Here is a 27,305-nt window from a genome sequence, read left to right on the forward strand (position 1 = left end):
GTCTTGTTTTTATATGTTTTGAATTAAAATCTTCCACAATTTATGTTCTTAATACTAGCTGAATGATAACTAAGTTATTTTACTAAAGTCTTTGTTATATTTAAAGTAATTGAAAGGAACACAGTGCATCCCAAAATAAATACAGTAACGAAAGGGTTAAATTTAGTAATTAACTTTTTTCTAGAAATGTAAGATATTTATTATGAAAGATCCCCTTTTTATAAAAATATTATAGTGGCATTTGTTAGTCAATCTATTAATCCTCTATCTTGAAGACAAAATGTTTGAACACGTTCATACTTTGTTTCGTATGACCTTTAGCCTCCTTGTTACTGCTTGCTATAATAGTGTCTGACACTATTCATGTCACCTAGCTGCAATGGTATTTTTGCTATGTCAAATATTCCGTAAATATAACATCCTAATGCTTCTTACTTTCAACAACATGTCTGCATATCTTTGAAAATGATGCACATAACAAGAGAAAAAAACTGGTTCATCTCTTATCATAAGCAACCTTTTTCTTTATCAGAAATTAAAGTGTTGTCCAGCTATTGAATGGTGTTATCTAATTAAAGAAAGATGTAATCCAACTGTATAATGATATTTTATATTGTCGCACCTAAAAAAAGGAAGCAAAAAAGGCATTTGGAGTTGTGGAGCAGGAGGTGGGGAGGATTATAGATTAGAAGAAAAGGAGTAAGAAGACTTATGGCAGCTTTTAAAAAATGTGAAGTTTTTAGGTAGCTTTGGGTAATAATGAATGAAGGCTAAGAATTCACAAACTGAAGAAATCATTGGGGTAACTGATTGTATGTAATGTCAGGGTGAGAGTTTTGGGGGCAGAATGGGTGCTTGTGACACTGTTTAGAGGAGATAAAACAATACTGTAATATTGAGAGTTTTAGGGACAGAATAGGTCCATTTAGAGGAGCAATACAGTAATTAGATACAAAACTGGTGCATATGATTATTGAGTAATACTTTAATATTGATCTAAGGTTTTAGGGGCAGAATAAGTTTGTATGACAGTTTTTAGATGATATAGGGCAATACTATAATATTGGTTTAACATTTTAGAGACATAATAGGTGCATGTGACAGACTTTAATAATATCCAATTTAGAATAGAAGATCCTTTTGTAGTATTGGTAAAAGTTGTAAAGATAACACTGGGTTCGTTAACTGTCTGTGAAAATTTCTCATTTAAAAACATTTCACTCCCATAATCTAGTAGCAAAATCATATTTCTTAACACTAAAAATAAATTTATGGAAAATAAGTGCACATATCAGAAACAGAAAAATAAAGAACAAAGGAAGAGTATGGATGAGTCTTTGGTCTCACCATGGACAAACTCTCTCATGCTAGTAGCATATTAAAATGCATCAAATTTATATTGTAAAACAGCTGGTAAAAGGGGCATCCAGCTGCTAAAAAAGAAGTGCCAAAAATAACATGACAAGGGCAACAACAGAGTTGAATAAGTTTTTCTTGTTATTGGATAATGAAGGAATGCAATATGTGATGAAGTACTGTGAGACATTCATCAACCCATGCTAGCATGGAAAAACAGGCTTAAAATTATATTAATAACATGTGTACTTTAAGACAATGAGTTGGCAGAATCATTGGCACACTATAAAAAAGTTCTTAGAGACACATCTTCTGGCTTTGTTCTGAGTTCAAATGCTGCCGAGGTCGACTTTGCCTTTCATCGTTTCAAGGCTCTTAAAGTAAGTACCAGTTGAGCATTAGGATCAATGTAATTGACTAACCCCACCCCTGAAATTGTAGATCTTGTATCCATATCAGAATAACATGTGTACCGTTTTTGTTATTACTGTAAAGACATGCAAACTGCATCATTAATGTAAACCTGTTCTATTTTAAAGTGACATGCTGAAGGTGTTTCAGGCCATGTATGGCAATCTTGTATAAAATCTCTCTCTCTCTCTCTCTCTCTATATATATATATATATATATATATATATATATATATATATATATATATATATGGACAGACACACACACTCTGATAAGATAGTAAATCAAATGCATGTTAACTTGATAGAATGATGTCTATGCATATGTGATAACAATTTTCAGATCTTCATGCTCTGTTGTAACTTTCACTCATCCATCACAAGATTACCTGAATACTCTTTCAAGTTTTTGTACAAGCAAACCATACTTGCATAGTTTTGACACCCTTCAAGCATCAGGCACACAGACAATATACGTTAGTAATTTACACTACTAATTCATATTAGCCAATTTTACCTGTTATCAATCATTGCTGATTATTATTTTTTAAATTTTTATATGACCATATGAGTCAATAGTGACCTACTTAATAGATATCATGGCTATATTTGTAATGGAAGTAGAGGTCACATTCTTTTTCTGGGTTAAATCTTTGTTCAATACAGAATCTAGTAAAAAGCTTGTCGTTTTGTTCCAGCTTAGCCCCAATTTAGCAGACAAGCTCTTAGATCAATGGCATTTCAGTCTAGGCCATCCATTCATTTTAAGAAGCATTATCTAATGTATTTTCCATTTCTTCTGTCAATAGGATATTAAACGAGAGAATTTAGCTGCTATTTCAAGCTGGCTGAATAATTGCATAGAGGTTCTCTTGGTTTTCTGACTCTTTTTTTTTTTTTTTTTTCTATTCTTAATTTGAATGGTAACTAAGGAGTATGATTACATGAGTCAAATGATTTTTAAGTGTCAGCTTTAATTTAAGCATTATGCCAGAGGGCAACTGGAGTTCAAACTAAGCTCAAATAATGTTTTAACTTGATCTTCTGAATGGCCTTCACCACAAACAAACTGGTCTCTAAAAACCAGTTTATGTAAATGAAGACTGTTACAGATATTGAGAGAATTAGTTACATGTATGTAACCAGTTGTTTAAACATGCGAGTGCATACAGCAAAATAGTTGAGTCATTTGATTATGTTAATAAATTTAATTATTTAAATTATTCAAATCCAAGTAGCATTACACAAGTTAACCTGAAATAATTATGTAGCACAGGAAAGACAATATTACTCATTGTTTAATATTAGATCCTTTTGACAACTATGGAAGACAGTAATGGAAATATTTTAGAGTTAATAGTTTGCCAGTGTTCCTTTCCATGAAAGTACCCTCTCACAGAATAAACAAATACAGGTTGTCGTCAACTTACAAACTATCCGACTTACAACTGATCGACTTTACAATGATTGGTGCACCAGCAGAAGGTGCAGGAGTGGCTGTGTGATAAGTAGCTTGCTTACCAACCACTTGAATATGCATGTTACAATATTAACATTATTATTTAATGAGAGAACTACTATATGAATGTACAAAAATGTACACATGTTGTCATGATGGCAAATTAATCAATAATAGGGGCAATAAACTTGGACGAGTGTCTTCTACTATAGTCTCAGGCCGACCAAAGCCTTGTGAGTGGATTTGGTAGACGGAAACTGAAAGAAGCCCGTTGTATATATGTATATATATGTATGTGTGTGTGTATATGTTTGTGTGTCTGTGTTTGTCCCCCACCCAACATTACTTGACAACTGATGCTGGTGTGTTTATGTCCCCAATAACTTAGTGGTTCGTCAAAAGAGACCGATAGAATAAGTACTAGGCTTCCAAAGAATAAGTCCTGGGGTCAATTTGCTTGACTAAAGGCGGTGCTCCAACATGATCACAGTCAAATGACTGAAACGAGTAAAAGAGACCAGTTGAAATCTAATGGGTTTAATTTCTTAGATATTAACTCATCTACGGATGATGTCAGCTAACGAACGCTTCCCCAGGGTTTGGTTATTGATCGTCGTTGTGGTTATCCCAAGTGCTGGATGAATATCCTGTCACAGAGACATTGAGGCAATCTCATATTCGTTTATAAGATGACTGCTTGAAACTCCAAAACTTTTGACTAACACCAGTATAATAGTATATAATACAGAATGCTGTGTGTGACTTTTACCTGAGAATGTACCTTAAGAATATAAAGATATAAACAAAGCTATATAGACCTATAAGCCGACTTACGACCAAATAGACTTACAACCAGTCAGTCGGAACCCATTGTATTCGGAAGTTGACAACAACCTGTAGTTTGTGATTTCACAAAGTTTGTAAGTCCTAAGTATTATTTTCTTAGTTTTTGTAGAGGTAGCTTATTTTTAGTTTTTCACACAAATAGGAACTTTCTTCATCTGTTTTACATCTGTTTTTCCATGCTGGCATGTGTTAGTCTATGATATTTAGGCATTGTTTTACAGTTAGATGCCCTTTCTATTTGCTAGCCCTTATCTGTTTTTTAAGTAAGGAAGTTTTCATTCCACTTGTTTATGAAAGCACAAAATATAGTGAATGATTTGTTGACAGGAAAATATCAACAAATGAAAGACAATAGGGATAGTGTAACAGAAAGTGTGAGGAGATAGTATGAAAATTTGAATTACATATGCTGTGAGGTGAGGACTCAAGAACTATACATCTCTGGGTGCATTTCACTCTTATTAAACCTCATCAGCAAAGCATGCTACTGTATTAACTATATTATCTAATGAGAGAGCTACTATATGAATGTACAAAAATGTACACCTGTTGTCATGATGACAAATTAATCAATAATAGGGGTAATAAACATTTGAAATTTCAGTTTTTTTCTGTTTTTCTTTTTCTCAATGTGTTTATCATACAGTTATTCACCAATTTTCAGTGAATTAATAATGTTCTAGAAAAAAAAAAAAAATACCCAAAACTTAATAAATTCTAATTTGGTCTCATTTTCGTAGACCCCCCCTCCCCATTTCTTTTGCTTTTAGTCAGACATTTATTATAAAGACTTCAAATAAACACTCGTAGTTCTGATAAAAAAAACTTTTCCATTTGATGTTGGCAATTAGTCTCTCTTTCTCCTTCAATATCTCTCTTTTTTTTTTATCTTATAGTTAAATGTGAATAACATGTTGATCACAATTACAACAAAAGTATATTAACTTCAATAATATAACCTAAAAGCATTTCAGAGATTGAATTATGCGTATTATGATAATACATATATTTATATATAATATTACATACATGGATGTACTCGGTAATAAGATGCATACGTACTCTACAGGGTATATAATATTTAGTCTTAATGTCTTTTTTTTTTTTTTTTTTTTTTTTTTTTTTTACCAAAAGTGCTCAATAAATATTTATATAAATTATGATTTATTAGAAGCCGCAACATAAGTCTATACCTATTCAGTGAAAGAAGAGATGGAAATGCAGTTAATTTCTGATGCACGATATAAGCAAAATTCGCATGACCTTACTTCAGAGCAAGTTTTTCACTATGCTGGTTGATCAATACCTAGTGAGTAGAATTTTGGAGATGGAATTTGCTCAGAAATGTCTCGCATCTATATCAACGAATAACACTTGTTTGGATTCATATTTTGATACTAAAAATAAGTGAAAATAAGTTTCTAGAGAAATATCTATATTTATCTACTAAATTGCAGTAAAACTATTCATCCACATCACAAGGCACCAAGTAAGCCTCTATGTGATCATTTGTCTTGCTAGAAAAAGCAGTTTAAAATTTTTAACTTAATTTCTCCCCACCACCACCATTACCATTTCTAGAGTTTAAGAAACTTATAGTAAGTGCATGTATAGGCTCAAAATATAAACTGATATAATTGGCAGTATTCCTCCATCACTGTATTTGTCAATCCTCTTGACATTGCACATCAGTCAATTAGCTACTTTCAGTATATGTCTTTCAGTATATGTCTTTCAGTATATGTCTTTCAGTATATGTCTTTCAGTATATGTCTGAATTTCATAGAAAATACCAACAAGATTGTTTAATTAGCTTAGTCATGGTGCTTTCACTATGTGTTTTTTTTCATGGAAACACTACAAGGATATTTGTTTGCTGAATACCAAGTTGGAATAGATGTAATATTAACAGACCTAAATTATTAAAAGGGTAAGTAGTTATCTAACCCATGCCAACAGAGAAAAATAGATGTAACACAGAAATGAACAAACATGTATTTTGATTCATTTAGTCCCTTCAGATACAGTTTTGCTACAAGTAATTAACTATAAAAGTAAATATTTATGTTTTATGGATTTTACCCAGGTATGTACTGATATCGAAATAACTGACAAAAGAATAACTATTTTTATTGTACTTTAACTGCTCTTTATCCATTTAGATACCCCAACTGACCATGTTGGTTTTAACATTTGAGGAAAGCAATTTTCCTCCTCTGTTTTCAATTGATTATATAAAATATGGATGCATTAAGGAAATCAAATCCCTTTTATTTTGTTTTCCAATTTACTTAACAGCTGAAATATCTATAGCAAGAATAAAAAAATTATTTTTATTCCTATACATTTTTTTCATTCTTTTCAAGTGAGAGAATAAAAATGCTCTATATTGTCACTTTGTTTTTCATACTCCATAGATTACATTAAACTATAAGTAGCCTGAACTAAACTAGTTTTTCTCTTCTCAATTTCTTATGCAAAAAAGGTAAACACAAGAAAACACGTTTGAAAGCCAACTAGCAAGTTCTACTGTTTTAATTACTATGAGTAGGAGAGAAAGAGAGAGCGATAGAGAGAAAGATTTCCAAACTTAACACTAAGTATTATCAGTCTTGCCTGTGGGAGGGAACAGACCACACAAAAGTTTCCTTTCTGGAGAAACTTTCAACAGCTTTCGAAATTTCCACCTTCCTTCCTATCTTCTTATTTAACCACAACCACCATCAGGAAACGTCTTGAAAAAAATACTTAAAAGAAAAAAAAAATCTGTAAACAGCACTCTTGTTAAGAATTTACACCTGTCTTTGAATTCTCTGAAGATTCATAGCATATCGACTTCCTTTCCATGCAACACTGACAATTGTGTTACCAGCAGTGAACTATCAATTTAAAATACTGTTTGTACATGTAAATTTTGTTGTCTGGAAACAGTTTGTTCTCATTTTTCTGTCTTCAAGTAAGTGTCAGCATTTATTGTTTCCTTCCTCCTATAACTTCCAAAAGTTTCCTGTTTACTGTCTTTACGTGGTGTGTGTGTGTGTGTGTGTGTGTATATATATATATATATATATATATATATATATATATATATATATATATATATATATATATAGGGACCCTGAAATGACATGCATATGTGGAGTATCCATCCAGCTTGAGAGAGAAATATTCAACTAAGTTTTGTCCATATAACAATTATGCTTAAATGTCCTTTCACATTTGTAAGTGCATACAACAAACATATATACAGAAACTCTCTCTCACTCTCTCTCACACACACACACACACAGATATAAGTTCATAAGAAAATGTCAGAGAAATGAACACTTCTTTTTACTTAATGATAGCAACCCTTCATGAAATTGTAGTTATTAATGTTTAATAAATTTGGTTGAGACTCTTCATTATTAGATCTAAACAGTGAAACAATCATTATGTAATATCCTGTAGCCTTCTAATTAATAAAACTTGTGCATGGACAGGTTACTGGTTTGATATAGAGTAAACTGTCTAAATTTTTCTCATAATAAAATATTCTAAAAAGACCCTAAAAATCCAGTAACTATCACTCTTTTAGTATTTTGTTCGTCGTCTATGTTTGGCTAATGAGATCAGTAAATTTAAGGCTTAATGCTTAAGCAAAGAATGTGTGTATGCTTGAACTAATATTTTTGTTATTAGCCATTGTTTAGCCACCAGATCAAATTAGATTGAGCATACCTATGATCAAAGGCATTCCAGTTGTGACCATCTCTCTCTTTTTTACCCCAGTCATACTATATTTAGAACCGCATTATCCAATGTGTCCTTCCATCATTTTTAAGATGATAGTATGTAATTTGAGGAATATTTAGCTACTATTTTCAGTAGGTTGAACAACTACATAGAAGCTCTCTTGAATTCTTTGATAGTTTTCTTTTCCTGTTTAAGGTTAGGCAAGTTTGCAAGGTGGCCTTTCTTGAATTATTTCCATGGATTAGTTCAAATTGTCTTTGACACTTCTATCTCTTCCTTATCCTGCTTAATCTAGTTTCCTTAAGCAGTGTGATTTCAGATCAACCAAACTGGTTATGTGACCTAATATTTCCACATTACATCACTGACCTTAACACTATTTCAGATTCTAAGGTCAAGTAATAATTATAAAAACAATTATTTAAAATACTGCTGCTGAAAAAGAAGGCAAAAAAAAATCATTATGCAATCAGCACAGCTTGTAAGTTAATCATTCAGCATTAATCGTTTCTAATTTAATTTAAGTTTTAAGTACTTTTCATTTCATTGTTGTTATTTTTCTATATTTTAGTATTATAACAATAGTTGTATCAACTGTACATTTCTCTTAGTCAGCTGATTGTTGACATTTTCTTTTGTAAAGGTCATTTTTATGGATATTTATTTCCAATCTTTATAATCCTAAACAACTTAATGTCATTATAGTTAATTAAAAAAATTAAATGGAAAAGTGATTAAACAGAATTCAGCACTTCAATAGTTATTTTTCGCATTCAGTAAAAATATTTGCATATATATTAATATATGTTTCCCTCATACCCTTTTTCTTTCTCAAGCCTCCATTTCAGATTTAAATTTGTGTGAAAGTTCCAAATTCATACTGCAATAATTTTTCTTTCTTAATAATGATTTTTTAACTATTTTTTTCTTTCATTCTCTTTGTTGCTCTCATCTAAAATTACTACTAAAAGTTTGTCTGAATGTTATGCATTTTGTCAGAGTAAAATAAAAACAATGTGTTTGAGTATTCTAATGTAAACTCAAAGCAATGAATTTATTCTTAGATAAGAATTTCATTTCTTAATCCTTACTATTTAAGATATTTGTTCATGCATTCAGTATTTTTACATTTGTTTTGCCATACTAGTATGGGTTAGAATTATACCTTATTGGTTTCAAATTTTTGCACAAGGCTAGCAAGTTCTGGGGAGGGAGTAAGTCAGTCACATCAATCCCAATGCTCGACTGGTACTTATTTCATCGATCCCAAAAGTATGCATGAAAGGCAAAATTGACCTTAGCAGAATTTGAACTCAGAATGTAAAGATAGATGAAATGCTGCTAAGCATTTTGCACAGCATGCTAACGATTCTGCCAGCTCACCACCTTTATAATGCATCTATTATTGTAGACATAATGCATCTATTATGTGAAAGTGCATAGCTCAGTGGTTAGAGCGTCGAGCTTATGATCATGATGTTGTGAGCTCGAATCCTGGACTGGGCTGCATGTTGTGTTCTTGAGCAAGACACTTTATTTCATGTTGCTCCAGTTCACTCAGCTGTAGAAATGAATTGTGACGTCACAGGTGCCAAGCTGTATCTGCTGTTGCCTTTCCCTTGGATAACACTGGTGGCGTGGAGAGGGGAGGCCGGTATGCATGGACTGCTGGTCTTCCATAAACAACTTTGCCTGGACGTGTGCCTGGGAGGGTAACTTTCTAGGTACAATCCCATGGTCTGTGTCATGACCGAAGGGGGTCTCAGATTATTGGAGATATTATTTTACAGCTTGATGCCCTTTTTGTCATTAACCTCATACCTGTTTTTCAAGGTATCTCTTATTTCATGTCTACAAAGGTGCAAAGCCTTTCTTGACAGGAAATGACAACATTTGTTCAGCTGAGCTCTCTTCTTTGGTTCCTCCTTTAAGAACTTGCAGTGATCAACTCGACTTGCATTCAGTTCTCATCAGTATACTGTGCAACCTCCTAAGTGTCATAAAGCACTTTATAGCACCAGCTTCTTCTCTTGCATCTCTGAACTTTGGAATTTCTTTCCACAGTTTTGTTTTCCTCTTCAATATGACCTCCTGTCTTTTAAGTCTAATGTATATTGTCACCTATTGACTTCTGTCTAGCTTCCAGTTTATTCTAGTAGCTCTTATGTTTTCAGGGGTCTAAGGACCTTGTAACGAGTCAATACTTTTTAAAAAAAAGTGTAAACATAAACCAAGCCACACACACATACACACTCCTTGCAGCTTCTATCTACCAAATCCACTCACAAGGCATAGGTCAGTCTCAAGCTACAATAGAAGACATTTGCATGAGAGGCTGAACAGTGCAGGTAAACTTGAAACCACATGGTTGAGAACTGACCTTCTTAATCACACAGCCATGTCTACATCTATCACCACTACTATACACACACACACACACACACACATGGTGAGGGTAGTCTGCTGTGATGAGTCTACAAACACACAAAATATCAAAGAGTATATTTTTTTCTCCTTCTGAAGAGATTATGCTCAGAAATATGATTTTAATATTTAATTAATTTCTCTGCACTTAATTGAAACAGCTGTAAGAGATAATGATTGATTTGTTGCTGATACTAAACTCTTATTAACTTCAATATCTCCACTTTCTTATTCTTCATTTGCATGATTATAAACCATGGTTTGTATGTAAGCCTATTATTTTGTGGATATTAATTTCTCCCCAAAATATTAGGTATTGAACCAGTATTTTCTTGGATGACACCATCTCTTCACGAGGCTAACATAGCCTCTAATTGAATTATATATACGCACACTCTGGGAGGTCTGGCTGCCATTTAAAAAAATACCCACACTTGCTTTTATTATGAAATAAATAATTAGTTGATTAAAAGGGTTGTCAAAGCTCTTTCATCACAATCTTTGACTGTCAGTAATGATGTGCTATGATATGATTTTGCATCAAGAATCTTACAAATGGGTGCATGGTTGAATAGTGATGAAATCCACTTCTGAATTGCAAGGTTCTGGAAATGATCCCACATTGCATCAACTCGGGTAAGTGGGTTCCACCATAGCCTCAGATCAACTCAAACCTTGTGAGTGAAATTAAATGATAATTCAGCAAAGGCCCATTAGATCAGCTGTAATTTGAACTTTAATCTTCTTGCACTGATTCTGCTGAAGGCTTACTCTAAGAGTACAGCCAGTACTATGAAATTACGCAGTAACTTACATTATAATTCAATCAGTAGTTAGTTCTGTTGATTGAATAACTGGAACTTTCATTCATTGAAATCAACACAAGAGTCATTCATAAATATATAATTAACAGTTTAACTTGAATTGCAAGTGGCCGTGTTAATACTGAGTGTGTTGACTAAAACGTCAATGGTTTTACTTTCTATGACTGCTGCTGCATTAAATCTATGGCAGAAACATTTAACTCTTGCTAGCTGTAAATAAGTAAGATGAGTAAATAGAGATTACTTGCAGAAACACTGAATAATTAACAAACTTTATACGTGTTTGCAGTGTTGGAGTACACTTGGAGTTTGGCCAAGATGTAAGTGCTTATAACATAGCTTGTTTAATAAATTCCATTATAATTATACTAAATTGATTGTATATGAATGAATCTACCTAATGTTGGTTGAGAGAGACTAGATCTACATTTTGCTCATAACTCATTTGTAAGGATCACTTTTCTTTTTTTATTGTTATTACTACTTCCGGATTTCTGAGATGAATTGATTGCAATAGTCTTTCAGACCATTAGCCACATTTTGCATGTTTTGAGGGTCTTACACCATATTTTGATATGTTGAATCGCTGAGCTTTTGAAGATGGGCTTATTGCAGCAATTACACATTCTCTGAGTTGTAAAGGTGTCAAAATCCTCAACATTGATACCCTACATTAACAATGGAGGTTATGAGTTTTAATCTAGCACGAACTCTGTGTGTATGAATGTGTGAGACACACACTCGCGTACATGCATTTATATAGCCTTTGTTCTTTCCAACTGGACTGCTATCATCCACTTCAATTGGATGCTCTACCCTCTGCTGTTGCAAGTAGTAACCCTTTGTCTTCACAGACATGAGAGATCTACCTCTTAGATAATCTACCATGTGGTCTGGGGTTTGGAGGACTTTTGGTGCAACACCAATGCTGCGTTGTTATTGCATTACCCTTCTTATTACATGACCAAATTATTTCAAGCATTACCTCAAATTGTGTAAGTCATGAGAAGAGATGCGTGTGCATGCATGCTTGTGTGTACATATGTACACGTGTGTAAAATTGATTAGAAATTGAGCTGACAAAAAAACTAAAAAAAAACACAAAAAAAGAAGCAAACTAGCTTAAGAACTATAAACTGATGCTTCTCCCAAGTCTTCCTTGATCTACTACATATTTCCATTGCCAACTTGAGAAATATATTTTTCCAACAGGTAACCATTCACTTTATATGATCTATATGAATGGTCACCTCTCTTCTCAATATTTATGAATATGCTTACCCCCACCCTCCTTGCAATAACCACTACTCCCAATCCTACTACTCATAATGGCAGTCCTCTGGAATTCCCATTCTGTCCATATTGTTCTGGCACCCATCATATTGCTGTTATTTAAGCAGAACATTAACTGTATTTATCTTACCAGTCTCAGAAGACCTGTGTTAGCCATAGAATAATAATATTAGCTACTACTACTACTACTACTACTACTACTACTACTACTAATAATAATAATAATAATAATATAATAATAATAATATTAACCACTAATAATAATAATAATAAAAAGAGATGAGAAATGATTACACAAAAATATGTGTTAAGTTTGCTATATACACCAGAAGTATGAACAACAAAAATCCCTCAAATGTGAGTTAATTATCTTCTCAAACACACAAAGAAACATCACCAACCAGTCAACAGTTTCAATGATAATTTATAAATTGTTGTTACACTTAATCAAAAACTGTACCTGGTTACTTTCTTGTACTGAGTTATTTTCATACAGTAACATAGCTTATCTAACACGCATCTTAATTGACACATTCATCTCCAATCACTGTAGATCTACTATATTTACTGACAGTGTTTTACTATTGTACATTTTTTTTTAAATGTCTCAAACACACAGAAAATCTTCACGTTCACCAGTGGTAATACTTTTCAAAACTCCTTTAAACGCTAACTCTAATTACAAGAGTTTATCAGTTTCTATCAAATATTTGAACAGTTTCTAGCTCACTGATAATGGCCTTTTTTTTTTTTTAAACCTGGCAATGTATAAATTTTTAATTCTTTCATAATTATTTTACAGTAGAGTTTCTCACAAGGTGTTATTTTTTTTATTTATTTTTATCCTCAGAAAACTGTTTCAAAGTCAATGTTTATTGGTTGGATTTAGCAATAATTTTCATTTTTTTTGTTTGTTTCTTTCATGTTGTGGCTTAGCTGCAAATTCTTTATTTTAATTGCTAACAGATAATTAGCTTAAACCTTGTATCTTGCATCTTCATTGAAAAATTTTATTCTATTTCTTCAAACTACATCACTGGTTGCTGCTAAGAATTGACATGCAGTTAGAAAGAGACCTTTTCAAAGAATATTGCCCCATTTCTCATTGAAAATATTCATCTTTCTTATTTCATCTAATTATTTTCTTGATACCATGAAGGTAAAGTCATACTCTTAGATGTAGCAGCCATGATGTTGGTGGATATATCTCAATGTTTTGTAGTCTAAATGTGGCATAAAATATTTACTGAACGTTTATGAAAATATATGTGGACGATTTAAATTTGAATCCAAATCTGTGAACATAAACAAATTTTATACAGGTTCTGCCTATACAAAATATCAATTTCAGTGTTGATCGTATACACTATTGTATATAATTAAACTTAAACAACAATCTATTTTACAATTTTATATACATACATTTTATTTATTTACTTTTTCTTCTTTTGTAGGTAGCGAAGGGACTTTTGCAACAAGCCCTGGTTCTCATACAAATAATGCTGCCAAAACACATTTAATAAACAATGACTCACCAGGCTCCCTGGATCTAGGTTCTCAATCTGCTCCTGATTCCTTTATTGATATTCCCAGCCGAAAACCCTCCTATCTAAAGCTTAGTTGTTCTGTGAGTGGTTATGGCAAGTACAGTGTTTATAGCTCCTACAAGGATATTGAAAGGCGCTCACCATTCTCAAGCAGTTCTTCACTAAAGGCAGAATCCAGATCAACATCATGTGAAATGCCTGCCATACAATCAGATAATAAGGAAGTTACAAAAAGTGTTGATGACAGTCCCTCTAAAGACAAAGAGCTGAAAGCCGACATGGATGGCTCTGTACCTGCATCTTCCAATGGCATCGATGGTATACCAGAATCTTCTGTTATTAACATCACATCAACTGAATCATCTCATGTAGTAAGTGATTGCCAGCAGATTTTTCTTTTTTCATAATTCAGTGATAGAGAAATAAGCCTTATTACACTGTGAAGCAAAATTCTTTGATTTCAAAACTGTTTTATTCATTACCATTTCTTTACTAACTATCTGACTAAGCGTAGGAATGGGTGTATGGTAAGTAGCTTGCTTATCAACCACATAGTGGGACCTTTGGCAAGTGTCTTCTACTATAGCCTCGGGCCAACCAAAGCCTTGTGAGTGGATTTGGTAGACAGAAACTGAAAGAAGCCCATCATATGTGTGTACGTGTGTATATGTTTGTGTCTCTGTGTTTGTGTATATGTTTGTGTGTCTGTGTTTGTCCCCCCAACATCACTTGACAACCAATAGTGATGTGTTTACGTCCCTGTAACTTAGCAGTTCGGCAAAAGAGACTGATAGAATAAGTACTAGGCATCCAAAGAATAAGTCCTGGGGTCGATCTGCTCGACCAAAGGCAGTGCTCCAGCATGGCCACTGTCAAATGACTGAAACAAGTAAGAGTATCTGTTCTTCCTCTCAACACAGCCATAGTCAATTCTTTAAATTACACCTGTCAGATTTTTATTCACACATATGAAGAGATTAACTTAATTCAGAAAGCTGAAAACATAAGAAATATAGAGATGGAAAAATTCTCTAGACTGTATTCAGACAATATCTGATCATACATCTGCATTACTTAAATTCTTTTCACAGCAATAGTAGAGTTACTCTTCACTGTGGTCATAGAAACCTCAAATAAACTATTTCTCAATTAAATTTTTGGAATTTTTACTACTAAATTAGAAAAAGTTACTTCATTTACTTGTTTGATGAACAATAAAAAAGTTATATTTTTTAATGGGCACAAGCGTAGATGTATGTTTAAGAAGTTTGTTTAACAACCAAGCAGTTCCAAATTCAGTCCCACTGAACAGCATCTTGTGGTATGGTAGAAGACACGGTCAACTGTCTTCTGTCATAGCCTTGCATTGACCAATGACTTTTAAGTAAACTTTTAGAGAAGGAAACTATGCAGAAACACATATATGTGTGTGTGTATGTGTGCATGCACATGTATGTGTGTATGTATGTGTCATGAAGATGTGCAGCCTAGTGGTTTGAGTGATGACCTCATAGTCATTAGATTGTTGGTTCAATCTCTGGATCATGTTGTACATGGCCTAGGCACTTCATTTCACTACTCTAGCCTATTTAGCTGAAAATGAGTATTAGCTGATGATTACTGGTGCATCCTTCTCTATCCATCCATCCATCCATTGCTATCACATTCTTAGTGTTCTGCTCAGCTAAGTATGGGAGGAGTATTTCAGTGCGTGCATTTTACTACTTAGGCCCTCAAAACAATTAGCAAACCATGCTACTCACTTGTACATGGCAGCTAAAGCAACTTCATTAGTGCTGGTAACACAAAGAAGAAAAAAAAAAGCACTTGGTACACTCTGTAAGGCAGTTGGTATTAGGAAACTAAAGGCGGCGAGCTGGCAGAAATGTTAGCACTCCGGGCGAAATGCGTAGCCGTATTTCGTCTGCTGTTACGTACCGAGTTCAAATTCCGCCAAGGTCGACTTTGCCTTTCATCCTTTCAGGGTCGATAAATTAAGTACCAGTTATGCACTGGGGTCGATGTAATCGACTTAATCCGTTTGTCTGTCCTTGTTTGTCCCCTCTGTGTTTAGCCCCTTGTGGGTAGTAAAGAAATAGGTATTAGGAAACTAAATCAAAGCAGACATTGGAGTACAACACTGTCCTCCCACCCATCAGATCCTGTCTGACCCAAGCTGCTATAAGAAAAGCATTAAAAGATGATGATGTGATCACACTTTGGCAATTTCCCATGTTAAAAACACTGGAAGTAATTAAGCCCACCTTTTTATTTCTTAAATATGGGGTCACTATATTTCTTATGATTTCAGCTTTCTAAATTAAAATGCATAGTTACAAGACGAGTTTGAAGAAGTAGACTGAGCGAGACTGATAAGTCTTTGGAATAATGTTAGATGTAATTGGTTTATCTTTAGAAAAACTGCACAAGACAATTCTAGAGAAGAATATATACGGTGACTTTAATTAGAGCTGCTGCTTTAAATGATGTGTGTGTGTGTGTGTGTGTGTGTGTGTGTGTGTGTGTGTGTGTTTATATGTATATACTCAACTCGTACACAATGTTATATTTGACGTCTGAACAGAAAACAACTAATCTAATGTCTTCCTTTTACAAACCCAAATGATGAATGTGCTATTAAATACTGATTCTGTTTGTTCGACCCATATCTAGAACGCACTTTATTCAAGTTAAAGTAGCTTTAAAAACTATCTCATCATCATCATCATCAATTTGTTTGCTTAACAAAAATAGAAATAAACAAAGATCTATATAGTTTGATTTCACAACCTATTTTTATGAAATTCTGTCTGTCTCTTTCAAACTCTACAAGTGCCCAGGCCATCCTTTCTATCAATAAATACCATTGTATTGCAATTTACACTAATTTACATTAATTCCAAGCCTATAGTGTTTATTTCTTCACCTATTTCTCACTTAGACATTTTTTCCTTCTAATGTCCACATCACCTTCATTAATTCTGAAAGTGTTTTTACCTTTCATTTTCAATATACATTAAAACTATCATTTCTTCCATTTAATTCAAGTCACATTTGATTATCTATTGACGCCTCCCTTTCATTATCCTGCTGAAAAATTCACCTGTGTGTGTGTGTGTGGTTGTGTGTATGTGTGTTTTTGTTTGTGTGTGTTTGTGTTTTTGTTTGTGAGTATCTTTGTGTGTGTGTTTGTGAGTATTTTTGTGTGTGTTTGTGTATGTATGTTTGTGGGTGTGTTTGTGTGTGTGTGTGTGTGTGTTTATATGTATATACTCAACTCGTACACAATGTTATATTTGACGTCTGAACAGAAAACAACTAATCTAATGTCTTCCTTTTACAAACCCAAATGATGAATGTGCTATTAAATACTGATTCTGTTTGTTCGACCCATATCTAGAACGCACTTTATTCAAGTTAAAGTAGCTTTAAAAACTATCTCATCATCATCATCATCAATTTGTTTGCTTAACAAAAATAGAAATAAACAAAGATCTATATAGTTTGATTTCACAACCTATTTTTATGAAATTCTGTCTGTCTCTTTCAAACTCTACAAGTGCCCAGGCCATCCTTTCTATCAATAAATACCATTGTATTGCAATTTACACTAATTTACATTAATTCCAAGCCTATAGTGTTTATTTCTTCACCTATTTCTCACTTAGACATTTTTTCCTTCTAATGTCCACATCACCTTCATTAATTCTGAAAGTGTTTTTACCTTTCATTTTCAATATACATTAAAACTATCATTTCTTCCATTTAATTCAAGTCACATTTGATTATCTATTGACGCCTCCCTTTCATTATCCTGCTGAAAAATTCACCTGTGTGTGTGTGTGTGTGTGTGGTTGTGTGTGTATGTGTGTTTTTGTTTGTGTGTGTTTGTGTTTTTGTTTGTGAGTATCTTTGTGTGTGTGTTTGTGAGTATTTTTGTGTGTGTTTGTGTATGTATGTTTGTGGGTGTGTTTGTGTGTGCATACATGTATGTGTGTGTGCATACATGTATGTGTGTGTGCATACATGTATGTGTGTGTGAATATGTTTTGTTTTTCCCCCTCTCTGCAATTAACGTCATCATCAAGAAAGTTCAGTATTTTTTAAAGTCCCAGTTTCATTTTCCAGACTTGAATGATACCTACTTTATAAAAATTTTTTCATCAACTTCCATAATCTGTCATTTAAATTCAAAATGAAATTTAAGACAAAATAAAAATACATTCATATGCAAGAAAGAAAAAACAATAATAAAAAGCTAGATGAACCATATCAGAAATATTTTGTTACTAAATATTTATTCCACTTTGACTGTAATGTAATTGTAAACTTCTTGGGATATTTCTAATCGCTTCAGACTTCTATTTTTGACTTAAAACTATGGAATCAAGTTTCGCTTCCATTCACAGCTGAAATTTATCCACTGTACAAGTCCTAGCAGAATGCTGTAAAAATAACATTATGAATCAACCTGCCACATACTGACAGACTAATTTTAACTTAACTTTATATGCTTGTGCGTTTGTGTGTATAATCATGGTGCCTTTTAGTAAGTCCAGTGACTATTTAATTCCAGCGACTATTTAATTTTATTAACTAGTTTGAGAAAGCAGGGTAGTTCTTTAAGCTCTCTGTAAGTCCAATTTTGTTGATGTTCTGCTTGAATTTCTGCTTGTCAACACCTGCAAGAAAAATGAAGGCAAGGAAGGAATTTCGAGCAAAATATTTAGTGTGGAGTCTGATAGATAAGACACAGTAATGATGAGGAGGAGTGGCAATTACATCAGGGTGGGTAAGTGTAGTAGAAGCAGTGTACCTGGAAGCCAGTGGATTACAGTATGCTAGTTTTGTTGATAAGATGGATTGCCATCTTTTGTATGGGGGATATTTATATATGCATATATATATATATATATATAGCAACAGTACTATTTTGAGAAATGTAAGCAGTGCTTTAATGTGGATCATGATTTTGTTTTATTATGTATTATCCAAAGATTAGGATAAATCCCTGAAGAGAATGATTGATAAGTTTGGTGAGATAAGAAATAGCTGAGAAGTGTACTAGCTTGACAATAATAGAAAGGCCATCAGTCACTAGTCACCTTGTTGGATTTGAGTCAATGTAGCTGTTTTTTGCATTTTGTAATTGAATGCATGGAGCAGGCGAGACAGGAGATGTGAAGATGTCAAGCTTGAAAGTATTTTTTTTTTTTTATGTATATTGTCAATAGTGGAAAGCAAAATAGGTGGCTAAGATGAAGACATGGTTGTGTGGTTAAGAAGCTCTCTTTGCAACATGTGACTTCAGGTTCATTCCCACTGCATGTTATCCTGGACAAGAGTCTTCTACTATAGCTCTGGAATAACCAGTGCTGTGTGAGTGAATTCAGTAGACAGAAACTGTGTGGAAGCCCATCATGTGTGTTGGTTGACATCCTTCTAGGTCAGTGGTTTGGCAAAAGCAAGTGATAGAAGTACCAGACTTAAAAATAAGTCCTTGGGTCAATTGTTTGACTAAAACCTTTCAAGACAGTGCCCCAGCATGGCTGCAGTCCAGCGGCTGAAACAAGGGAAAGATGAAAGATTATTATAATTTTTACAGACCATTGTCGTCTGTGTCGGTGGCACATAAAAAACACTATCCAAGTGTGGCCGTTCGCCAACCTCGTCTGGCACCTGTGTCGGTGGCACATAAAAAACACCATCCGAGCGTGGCCGTCCGCCAGCCTCGTCTGGCACCTGTGTCGGTGGCACATAAAAAAACACCATCCAAGCGTGGCCGTTCGCCAGCCTCGTCTGGCACCTGTGTCGGTGGCACATAAAATCACCCACTACACTCTCGGAGTGGTTGGCGTTAGGAAGGGCATCCAGCTGTAGAAACACTGCCAGATCTGACTGGCCTGGTGCAGCCTTCGGGCTCCCCAGACCCCAGTTGAACTGTCCAACCCATGCTAGCATGGAAAGCGTATGTTAAACAATGATGATGATTGTTGTTGATTGACATGTAATAAGAGTATTCTGAAAGATTTATGGAAACCCCCTTCACTAGATGCAATAAGAGAGAGGAGAAAATTTGTGAGTCGAGCAATGCACAAAGACCTGCTTTAGAGTTGTAGATAAATGCCTCTCAATTGAGACACTGGTGAATGATTTCCTCCAAATGTTGTACACTGTTAACTTTGCCTGTAATGTAACACAGCTGCAAATAAACCATCAGAATATTTGGTGGGTTACATGTTTAGGTTTTGAGAGGGATGTTGAGAAACCTGCCTAAGAGAATTAATGTTAGTCAATGTTAGGTGGATGGGTTAATGCTGAAGCATATTTGCTACCAAGAGTGATCAGCATTGCTTTCAGAATTTTAAAAGTTATTTATAAAAATAATTAGATTTAATCTTACAGAATGTATTTCTATTTCAAAACTTTTTTTTTCATGTGTGGAAACCAGAAAAAATATTTCATTTCCGATTTTTTTTCAAATTTTTTTTTTAATTGTAGAATCAAATTAATAATCTAAAATGATTGTTATTGTTGGTTGATCAATGATTGAACAGCAAATATAAAGTGTGTATATATACATACATTATACTGCTTTCAAATTTTGGCACAAGACTAGCAATTTCAGGGGAGGGGCTAAGTTGATTAAATTGGCTCCAGTTCTCAACTGATATTTATTTCATTGGCGCCGAAAGGATGAAAGGCAAAGTCGACCCCAGCAATATTTGAACCCAGAATGTAAAGATGGATGAAATGCTGATGTGCATTTTGCCCAGCGTGCTAATGATTCTGCCAGCACACCACCTTAAAGCATACATTATATTGATAGATAAATTGATTGACTGATTAATTGATTGATTGATTATAGCCATGCAGAGACAATAATGTCATTGGCTTAATTGTTTCTGTCTGATATTTTATTGATCTTTATTTATTGAATCACCAAGTTATTAGACATAAATAGGCACAACCTAATTAAAAAGTGGTGTAAATACAGACTGATGTGTAAGTGTACACACACAAAGGATTTCTACTTAGCTTCTGTTTACCAAATTCCATTCACAGTAGTTGTGATACCCATGCCGGTGGCATGTAAAAAACACCATCCAAACGTAGCCGATGCCAGCGCCACCTTGACTGGCGTCCGTGCCGGTGGCACGTAAACAGCACCAACAAATTGTGGACGTTGCCAGTCTCCTCTGGCCCCTGTGTCGGTAGCACATAAAAAGCACCCACTACACTCACAGAGTGGTTGGTGTTAGGAAGGGCATCCAGCTGTAGAAATACCGCCAGATCTGACTGGTGCCTGGTGCAGCCTCCTGGCTTCCCAGACCCTGGTCGAACCATCCAACCCATGCTAGCATGGAAAACGGACGTTAAACGATGATGATGAGAGCATTAGGCAACCCAAAACTACAACAGAAGACACTCACTCAAGATACTACACAATGGTATCAAACCCAGAACCTCGTGGTTGCCAGCAAACCTCTTAATCATGTGACTGTACCCCCATCATACACACACACACACACACATGCACATACATGATCCGAGAACCCTGTGAGACATAAACTCATGTCTCCTTTCTGAGCAAAAGGAAGAGAGGGTCGGGTGACAAAGTAGTCAATTTAGAATTTGACAATAAGTACCTGTTGCGAGGTCACCTTAGTATTGTTTAAACAAACTAGCTGAGAGGGAGAATGTGTGTGTGTGTCAAACTATTTAATCTCTACTTATTGAGTATGTTGGAGGATATGGGAGTTACTTGTTCTTAGCCCTTTTCACACTGGTTACACGTGTTTTGTTTTGTTTTTGCACCTGGCTCATGTGACTACTTCCTTCACATAATATTGCTTCTTTGTGGTTCTACTACCATGTTAATACTGACAGCTGTGCTTACTGCCAGAAGGCTGAGCTGTAGGGCTGTGGAAATTAAGGGTACTGAGATCAAATTTCTTTTCTTCCAAAGGTGTTTTGTTTGTTATTTTTATTCTCATTCAAAAAAATAAAAATGTTTTTCTGACAGCAGGTTTTAGGACTTCTCCAATAATGTAATATCATCTCTAACATGATTACATAGATCAATCAATGGTTATAAGCTTTTGTTTCTTCTTATGCCTTCAAGAGTTTTATTCTTTTTAAAAAAAAAAAAAACAAATTCCTTATCTTTCAAAATATCTTTCCTTTAAAAACTTGCCTCATTACTCATACATGTTCAACCTTTGCTGTATTGGTATTCTCCAGTCAGAGTGGTCAAGGGTAGAATATCTTTGATAATAGGTTTGCTTGATCAGAGCTGAACCTGGGGCCAAATAAAAACAACATACAATCATATTGAGAATCAAATAAATTCACAGTATAATTAACAATATCAATAGTTATTCTATTTCCTTCAAATTTCTTAAGTTTTGTGTGAAATGAACAATATAGAAATTCAGTAGAAGATATGAGAATTGTTGATGTTAACCATTATTATTACAATGTTATTATCAGTCCAAATGTGCTTGTGTTTTGTCATGGAGAAAATTTCTCACTGTAGACAAATGCTGTAAATACACCTAAAGTCAGCTCACTGCACCATCTACCCAGACTGTGAGATGAAAGCCATTTCAGAGTGATTATCTCCTCTTGAGTCACAGAGACTGGACAGGGCGCACTGCGAGTACTTATTGGAACCAGTGTACAATTGGTTTATTGAAAAACAAACCAGTTACAAAGTCTTGCTTCCTCTTTGGTGCATGCGGGACTCATTGGTTAAGAAGTTTGTTTCACAACTTCATGATTCTGAGTGGCACCTTGGGCAAATGTCTTCTACCATAGACTCATATTGAGTGATACTTGCAAGTGTAATTTAATTGACAGAAACCCATCATGCATGTGGGTGCTTATATATGTGTGTATATTTTTGGCTGATGTATATCAGTGAAGGATCTAAACATTGGCAAGAAAACCAAACAAGTGGTACATTACAAATGAAGTCCTTTAAGATATTCTGTTTTACATCAAGTTACAAACACCACCCACCATCAGAAATACAAGGAATTAGTTATTTGCTCAGTGGAAATCTATTAAAATTGGTGCTGTTCTTCAACCAGTGTAATATAAAATTATATAAGAAGAGATAAACAAACAGTTGTGCTTGAATTTCTAATGATCTTTATGGAATGGCATTAAAGTAACCAAGTTACTAATCTAATAAACCAGAAGTCATATTCTTCTGTAAAAAATGATTATGGAGTGAGCCAAACAAATAACTGTTGGTATAATGAATGAAATTTTACATTAGACAATCAAGTGACACAGACACATACACACATCATTGTGTGCATAGCGAACAGTATAAAGTTTACATTATACCTATTTAGGTAATCATATAATTTTCCATGCACACACTTATCTAATACATATACACATAGACAAAATAGCTACATAACTGTGGATACTCGCACACATTCTTAAAGCTTATGTAAATGAGGTTTTTTCGTCCTTTTTATTCAGTTACAAGTTGCTGAAAAGATGAAATTAACAAAATAATACAATGTTCTCTTGTTAATGTTTAGCCAGTCTTTTTTGCTCAAAGCATATATAATCAGAGGGAAGTGCTTCTCTGTGAACATAGCAAGTTATGTATAAAATTCTTTTCCTTTTATCATTATAATTTACAGGTTTGTAGTTTTCATAGTGTTTTTTTTTTTATATTTCATCATCCAACCCTCCTTAAATTCCAAGTCCCACTTCAAGAATTTTTTTCTCATTTCAATATTTATTTTCATAATAAAGTGGAATTTTGTTTTGTTTTTATATTTTCACTCAACCCTTTTTATTATCCAAAGAGGAGATATTTAAGTGAACCTAGTTTGTTTGTAATTGTTTTTTTTATTGAAAATAACCAACATGAATGGGAAAACATGGCTATATGCTTATATGCACTATTCAAAGCCATGAGATATCAAATTTTAACTAGGTTCCTGCATAGAATCTAAGTTTTACCATCTCTGTTATTTCTACACTGGCACACAATCACAAACCATAGAGGAAGGGATCTTGTTGAAATTATTTACCTCAACATATGACTGATGCTTATTTTATTGACCTACGAGGGGATGAGAAGTAAACTATATTCCAACTGGGCTTTGAACTGAAAATGTTATGGGTTAAAGCAAAATAACACATAACATATTTTAAATTAGTGTTTTTCTTGATACAGATATGGTTTTTACATTTTTTTAAAAATTGTATTGTTTGTTATAGCTTTCCAATAGACCAGTCACTGGATCACTGCATTTCTGATATATATAACTGATTCTGTATATATTTATTTACAACACATGCTGCACTGGTATTATGGCAAAAAGACTTACGTAGATAGTTACTAAATTTATCTTTAAACAACAGGATTTGCATAAAAATTTAAAATGGTACATCTTAATTTATCTTATTCAGTGTAATTCAGAAAAAAAATGAGCTGAATGAAAATTTGCAAACAGTTAAAAATATTTTGGTGTAGTTACATAACTCTCTTGTAACTGGAAGAAAACTAAAGATACACTATTAATAAGCTACGAGTATTCTGTCTCATAAAGTAAAATAGGTTTCCAAATTTAGGCAGCAACAGATTAAGAACATCCTATTTCTATCTAACTCTGTAAATTATTATGTCTGGGGCAGCAGATCTCCCCACAACCACCAAGACATTATGTAATACAGGAGTGACTGACCTCCTTGATGTGTTTTTACTGTCCCTTTTGATTTCTTAATTACTGTTTTACAAGCTATACATTTTATTACATTGCAACTAAATCTGCTTTATGGGCCTCTCTAAAGGAGACAGAAATGAACTTTATTGTTTTGAGGTGGAGGAATGGCAAGTAGGTGTCGAGGTAGACTGTGGCTGTTTTAGCAGTTTACTTTTATTTCTGCTGGAAATTCTTGATGCTATAAAAAAAAAATTTTTTTTAATTCTCAAGGGAACATAGACAAATAAATGAATACATATACACACACATATATATTTACACCCAAATGTTTTATCTTAAATTTTCTACATACCTCACATACAAATAATTTTTCTCTGTTTTCTCTGGCAGGATGGAGACTATTTCCTGAAACTAACACTGAAAGAAGAGGAAAAGTTATCAAAACTATGTGCTGAGACTGCAAATGATTTAGATAAACACCATCTACCTGATGATGGTAAATAACTTTTCTTTTCTTTTTTTCCATTCCATTGTGTTTCTGATTCTTTCTTATTATCACCATAAATGTTGATGTTTATACTTTTATTCAGTTTTTTTTTCTCTCTTTTATCTTCATTTCAATTCCTTATTTCTAACCTTTTCCCCAAGTTCCCCAATCTTTCATTTTCAATCTCCTTCCTCTTATGTTCACTTGTCTGACCAACCCTAGCAATATACTGTCATACCACTATTTTCATTTAGAAAAGAACTGTGCTTATTTTGGACATTATCTCATTGTTGTGAATCAGTGCCACATTTTAGTGTCACTGATGACTTTGCCCTTTCAAAATTATTTACATGCAAAATATCAAATAACAACATGTCTCCAGTAAATAAAAGAAACCATTACCTCTTGAATGAAAATTATATTAAATACTTTTTAATGTGCTGATATTTGTCAACCAATAACAAATTGTCAGATACCCAGTAAACAGCAAGAATCAAACTGATGACTTACATATTTATTCTTAAGCAGATTCAAACATGGGTGGTATTTGCTATTGTGTTTCATCACAGGAAACACCAGCTGTCCCAAATTTCCTTGTACTGATGAATCAAGTGTGTTATGACCATACATTCATCACAAAGAAGTTGTTCTCCTGTGACAAAACACAACAGATTAACACATTTATGTTTGAATTTGCTGGAACGTGTTAAAAATAAATATACAAGTCATAATTTTGATTTTCACTGTTCACCATGCATATGATTATTAATAAGTTTTTTTTTATTAACAAAAAGCTTTTAATAATAAATTTTTTTTAATTAATGTGAAGCACTACTCAAACAAACTGTTATATTCATATCTTTAAAATTTCATTAGTGGTTCACAGACTCAGTTTGCTGTGGCCTTTTTAATAAAGGTATTGTTTAATTGTATAAAAAACAAGGTCATCTGTATGATTTGATCTCTGTAATGCAAATTACATGTTTGAATTCCATCATGCATTTAATCAGCTGCAATAAGAAAAGACCATTTTTAATCAGCCAATTTTAATGAAGATGAGAATTAAAGATTTTTTTTTTTCATCAAACAAACTTTTTCTTTTTCTCTACAGTCAGTGGGAAGATACGAGCTGCAATTGGAAAAGCAAACCTACTTCAAAACAAAAAATTTAAGCAGTTTCGAGAATTATGTCAGAATTATATGGTGAGTAATTGGTCCTTTAATTCTCATTCATACCTTAAATACTGGTCAAATTGTTAATCCTCTCACAAGCCAAAGGGATTTATAGGGCCATGAAATAAATCCCTTTGATATATTGCTAGTTTAATCCCAAGTAGCTTTACAAGAAAATCCCAGTACTTATTCTCCAGCTAGGGAAATTGAAATAAAATTATCTTGCTCAGACACAACAAAATACATGCAAATAGACATAGGCTCCATGATCCAAGAAAATGACAAGTCCTATCAGTTATCTTTATTAATTTACCTCGGATTTAATTGTAACAATTCAATAAAAGTGTGGAGATTGTTAAGTTAGATGATGTTACAGATTTTCTTGAAATACAGAGCAGATGTTATGTTGTTATTAAGTAGGTCTGTGATGAAAGTTAACTCCAACCATGATCATTCAGTTTTTACCTCAGACACAGTACATCATTGACTTTTGAAGACAGTAGGATGGAACTTGAGGTTCATTTTGCTGTTAGATATAACAGGTTGAGCAATGATATAGAGGTGCCCTTATTTTTTATGGTTTAAATCTAACCAGTATAAATTTACTAATTGGGATAAATACTAATAAAATAAGTATTAAATGTGTGTCTCTGAAATTAAATTACCAGTAAAAAGAGGCATTAAGAGCAAAACGAGAATTTCTACCAAATAGTTCTCTCTGAAAAAAATTAAAAAAACATTAACCTTTTAGTATTCAAGTCAGCCATATGTGACCCAAATGTTCTACCTGTTCTATGTTCAAACTGACAAGACCAGGCCTTTCACACCTACTCTACAATGTCATTTTTAAAATAAACAATCACGTCATTGAAATCTCAAAGCTACAAGATAATGTATGATAAATTCAAAATGATGTGATTAAATAACTTACATTTGCTTGAGTGATCTAAATGCTAAAGGGTTAATCTTGTGTCATTAAAGAGAATCTGGAAATTGATTATTTTTTGCAGTCACAATTTACATTTAGAATTAACTAAAGAGGAATATTAAATCA

General features: G+C 33.5%; 1 protein-coding gene across 6 annotated transcripts in view; it reads left to right on the top strand.

Annotated features, from left to right (window-relative positions):
- Positions 1 to 27,305, top strand: part of LOC115213367 (disks large-associated protein 1) — a 443,386-nt gene that overhangs the window by 380,911 nt on the left and 35,170 nt on the right. For all 6 annotated transcript variants that reach the window (XM_029782310.2, XM_029782311.2, XM_029782309.2 and 3 more), the window contains 3 exons: positions 13,802 to 14,265; positions 24,982 to 25,087; positions 26,190 to 26,281. In XM_029782310.2, the coding sequence (XP_029638170.1) occupies positions 13,802 to 14,265; positions 24,982 to 25,087; positions 26,190 to 26,281 (662 nt within the window). The remainder of the gene's footprint in view (positions 1 to 13,801; positions 14,266 to 24,981; positions 25,088 to 26,189; positions 26,282 to 27,305) is intronic.

This window comes from Octopus sinensis, linkage group LG6 (assembly GCF_006345805.1).
Source record: "Octopus sinensis linkage group LG6, ASM634580v1, whole genome shotgun sequence".
In the NCBI taxonomy this organism is placed as follows: domain Eukaryota; kingdom Metazoa; phylum Mollusca; class Cephalopoda; order Octopoda; family Octopodidae; genus Octopus; species Octopus sinensis.